Below are 3,724 nucleotides of genomic sequence, written 5' to 3' on the forward strand. Positions count from 1 at the left end.
GGCATTTGTGGGAGGCATGGAGACGATAGCATCATTTGAAGGCAAATGTGAAGCAGTTGATTGGCCAGTTCCTGTAAATGACCACAAAACAGGGTTTTCACAGAAGATAACCTTCTCTCCAGCCCGCACACTCTATGGCCTTATACGAGCAAAGCTGAGGGACCTTTTAACTCTATCCGCTCGAAGGGAAGGTGTGGCTAAGGATGCTTCTCTTCAGGAGTCTTCAGACACCCTGGAAAAGGCAACTGTTTCAACTGTTGAGGTCCAGTTACCCAGCACCAAACTTAGTAGAGTTCCCAGTGAGAGCCAACCAATACCAGCTCTCTGTCTCTCCAATCTGGATAACAGCACTCAAGAAGTTCTTAGCAGTGTTTTTTCCATCTACAAGTCAGAGTTATCAAAAGTGGAGAGTAAATGCTTGGCCGTTGTCAGTTCATCTGATGAGTCCCTAGATGCTTGTTGGCTTGTTGATGGTGTCCTATCAAAGCTTGATGACTATACTATTTCCCAGTCACCCTCACCCAATGAAGACTTGAGTGTGAGTACTCAATGTTCTCAACTGAGCTCAGAAGAGAGTATCAGAATCACACAGTCCTCTACTAGTCTGATTCAGAGCATTAAGAAGCTCTCTAGCAATGACTTTCAGACTCAGGCAGAAGAGGCAGTGAGTAAAGTGCTGATGAGATCCAGTCATTCCTTTATCACACAGATCAGCCATACTGGTCTTCAGAAAAGTCTGCAGGCTGGCTTATCATCTAGCTCGCCATCAGAGATTGCCTCCATGTCCTCTCAGAATACAGCTCCTGGATTAGTGGAAACCTTTGTCAAAGGAATGGCGACTATTTTCCAGAAAAATGAGTCCACTGACACTGTGCTCCTGGAAAGAAGTGGGAGAGTTTTGCAGTGCTCCCACGGGGGCTCCCAACTGGATGATACTGAATTGAGTGTTCAAATATCAGAAGAGAAGCTTTGGTCAACAGCTAAGACCATCTGCGTCAATATGAAGAACATACTTAAGGATTTCTTCACAGGGCTGAAGCCATCCGGATCCGAAAGGACAGAAAATGCTTCTTCCAAAGAGACCCTTGGGGAAATCCTGGTTGCTATCCAGAGTGAAATCTCAAACTTAGGGCGAATTAAGGATTCCAGGGAGCTCCTTCAGATCAACGATATGGTAGGAACTATGCTGAAGGAGGTTGAGAAAAGTGAGCATGACAGTGAACAAGTCTGCCAAGACATCCCTAGAACCTGTTCATCTTTGTCCACTTCTTTAAAGGGTCGTAGTTCCTTGTCTAGCTCTTCAAAGGGTCCTAGGTCAGAGTGTGAGTTAGAGATCAACCTCCCTGGCACTCCCATCCCTGACGGAGTGCCTTTTGATCTGACCTGCCCCATCATCAGGAGCTCCTGCATCGACACCAGGGACTCTAAAATGCCAGAGATTTCTACAAGTGACCTAAGGACAAAGATGATGGCACACACAGATGAACCCCTGCATCGTAACAGTCCAATGACTGACAGCAGCCGACCACCGAGTGCTAAAGCCTCTTTTCGATCCTCCACTACTCCATCTTTCACCAGCAAGGGAACCTCTTTGGTACCAAAGGGAGATGGGATTGACATTGAAGAGAAGGAGGTGAGCATCCCCAGCAGCTCTGGCCATCTGAGGGAGCTCTTAATCAGCCCAGACATCAGCAGTGCCACTGCATTCCCACTGCAGTACTTGATGGACTCCAGCAAAGATGATGTCATCTGTTTGGTCACCGTACTGGTGATAAGGTTGCTATCGAAGATCAGACCCTCAGCCCTAGATGGACCCTTCCAACAGGCACCAGACATGACAGAAACATCTCAGCAACTCATCAGACAAGTCCTGTCTGAGTTCTGTGCTGCATCCAGATTCTCCAGGACACAGGAATATTCCCAGAACCTGCACATCCACAGGGTGTTCAGAGGTGTACATAAAAACTTGATGGAGGAGTTTGGCTCTTATAACACCCTGCAAGCAGCTATTTCCTCCCAGGACCCTGCATTTGACAGAGTCCTGGTAAAGTCCTTGACCCAGCAGCTGGTACAGGGACGCAAGGAGGCGTCAAGACCAGCTTCTGCTGCAACAAACCCAGCAGACCAGGCTGAGACAGAGAGGGGGGCTGAGCAGAAAGCAAGAAGGAGCTTCCTTTGCTTTTCAATGACCAAACTCAGGATCAACTTCAAGGTATAGCAGGGAGTTAGCATTTGTTTTTTGTTCCAGTTAGGTGCTGATGTTATTGATGTGGCTGTGATAAGACAAATATATGAGATAAATATGATAATATAGATTCAGAAGTGTTCCATTTATTTATTTATTCATTCTCTGAACCATTCTCTTTACCTTTCTCCTGTTAGCGTTCCAAGAGAGGAAACAAAAAGGACTGCCATTCAGTCCAGGAACAGAATGAGATTCCTTTTACTGATGGACATTGCATAGGTAAGGATGTTTTAGAGCTCTGCTATAGCTTGTAGTTTTGTTTAGGTGTGTGTTAGAAACATAGAGTATGCCTACCAAACTCATTGCACTGTTATTTATCAAAGTTATTATACTGTATTTCTCTCTCTCTCTCTCCCCATCCATTTCTCTTGTGTTTCTAGCTCCACACATTGAGGCTCATGGTGCTGAATCTCCAGTTGGAGAGGTTTCTCCCTCCATATCTCAGCCTATCAAAAAACAATCCTTGATTGTCAGGGTCTTTTCAGCAATGATGAAGCCATTCAGGCGCTTCACCAAGAAGAACCTGTAACCTGTTACGCTGCATGAAGAACTACTTTTGTAACAGCAAGACTTTTGACAAGAGGAATTTCTGCATGTCTACCCTTTCAAAGTCTATTTGATCAAATAAATGCAAATTATTTTACAAGAGTTTCAAGTGTTTTGGATGATTGGTAGCACCGAAGCAGCTTTTCTCAGAGAAATGCACTAGTTCCCCCTTGGTTACACATTTATTGTGCAGTTTTTGAGTTGGCAGGACTTGGGGCGGCAGATAGCCTTGTGGTTAGAGCGTTGGGTCAGCAACCGAGAGGTTGCTAGATCAAATCCCTGAGCTAACAAGGTAAAAATCTGTTGTTCTGCCCCTGAACAAGGCAGTTAACCCACTGTTCCTAGGCTGCCACTGTAAATAAGAATTTGTTCTTAACAACTTGTCTTGTAAAAAAAGAAAAATAACCAGAGCTTGTCTCTAATACAATAGTTTCTGCATAGACCGTCAGATAACCAGATGTTCTCTATTAATTTAGTTAGATGACAGTTCCTGATTCTGAGATACTGTAAATCAACAGACCTTGAGAGGAGATAAAACCACATCTGTTGATCCATTTCACTGGTTTCTGGTTTCTTGTGAATGTATAGTAATGTTTTTACAATTGTATAACTGCCTTCATTTTACTGGACCCCATGAAGAGTAGCTGCTGCAGCTAAAGGGGATCCATTATAAATACAAATACAAACCCAATGCACCATGATAATACATGCATCAACTTGTTTTGACATATCACATGGGATATGACAGTTCCTGATTCTGAGATACTGTAAATCAACAGACCTTGAGAGGAGATAAAACAACATCTGTTGATCCATTTCACAGGTTTCTGGTGGTTTCTAAGCATTCTACATGTGTTGGGGAAGGAGGGTGGGATCTCTCCAGAGCATCTAATTACGTCAATCATGTCTTGCCATGCATGTGATGTGAGATAA

At 44.1% G+C, this 3,724-nt stretch overlaps 1 protein-coding gene across 1 annotated transcript; it reads left to right on the forward strand.

Moving 5' to 3' along the window:
* Positions 1–809: 809 nt before the first annotated feature.
* On the forward strand, positions 810–2,893 carry LOC115173358 (uncharacterized). The gene is made up of 3 exons (XM_029731366.1): positions 810–2,212; positions 2,383–2,464; positions 2,626–2,893. The coding sequence occupies exons 1-3, from the start codon at positions 833–835 to the stop codon at positions 2,772–2,774; spliced, it is 1,611 nt and encodes a 536-aa protein (XP_029587226.1). The 5' UTR covers positions 810–832; the 3' UTR covers positions 2,775–2,893.
* Positions 2,894–3,724: the final 831 nt, after the last annotated feature.

The sequence above is a fragment of the Salmo trutta genome, chromosome 34 (assembly GCF_901001165.1).
Source record: "Salmo trutta chromosome 34, fSalTru1.1, whole genome shotgun sequence".
Lineage (NCBI taxonomy): Eukaryota > Metazoa > Chordata > Actinopteri > Salmoniformes > Salmonidae > Salmo > Salmo trutta.

Excerpts from the sequence above, each read along its gene's own strand:
- LOC115173358 (XM_029731366.1), top strand. The coding sequence starts at position 833 with ATGGCGACTATTTTCCAGAAAAATGAGTCCACTGACACTGTGCTCCTG. Across the intron at positions 2,213-2,382 it reads AACTCAGGATCAACTTCAAG|CGTTCCAAGAGAGGAAACAA; the intron begins GTATAGCAGGGA and ends TTCTCCTGTTAG. Across the intron at positions 2,465-2,625 it reads TACTGATGGACATTGCATAG|CTCCACACATTGAGGCTCAT; the intron begins GTAAGGATGTTT and ends TTGTGTTTCTAG.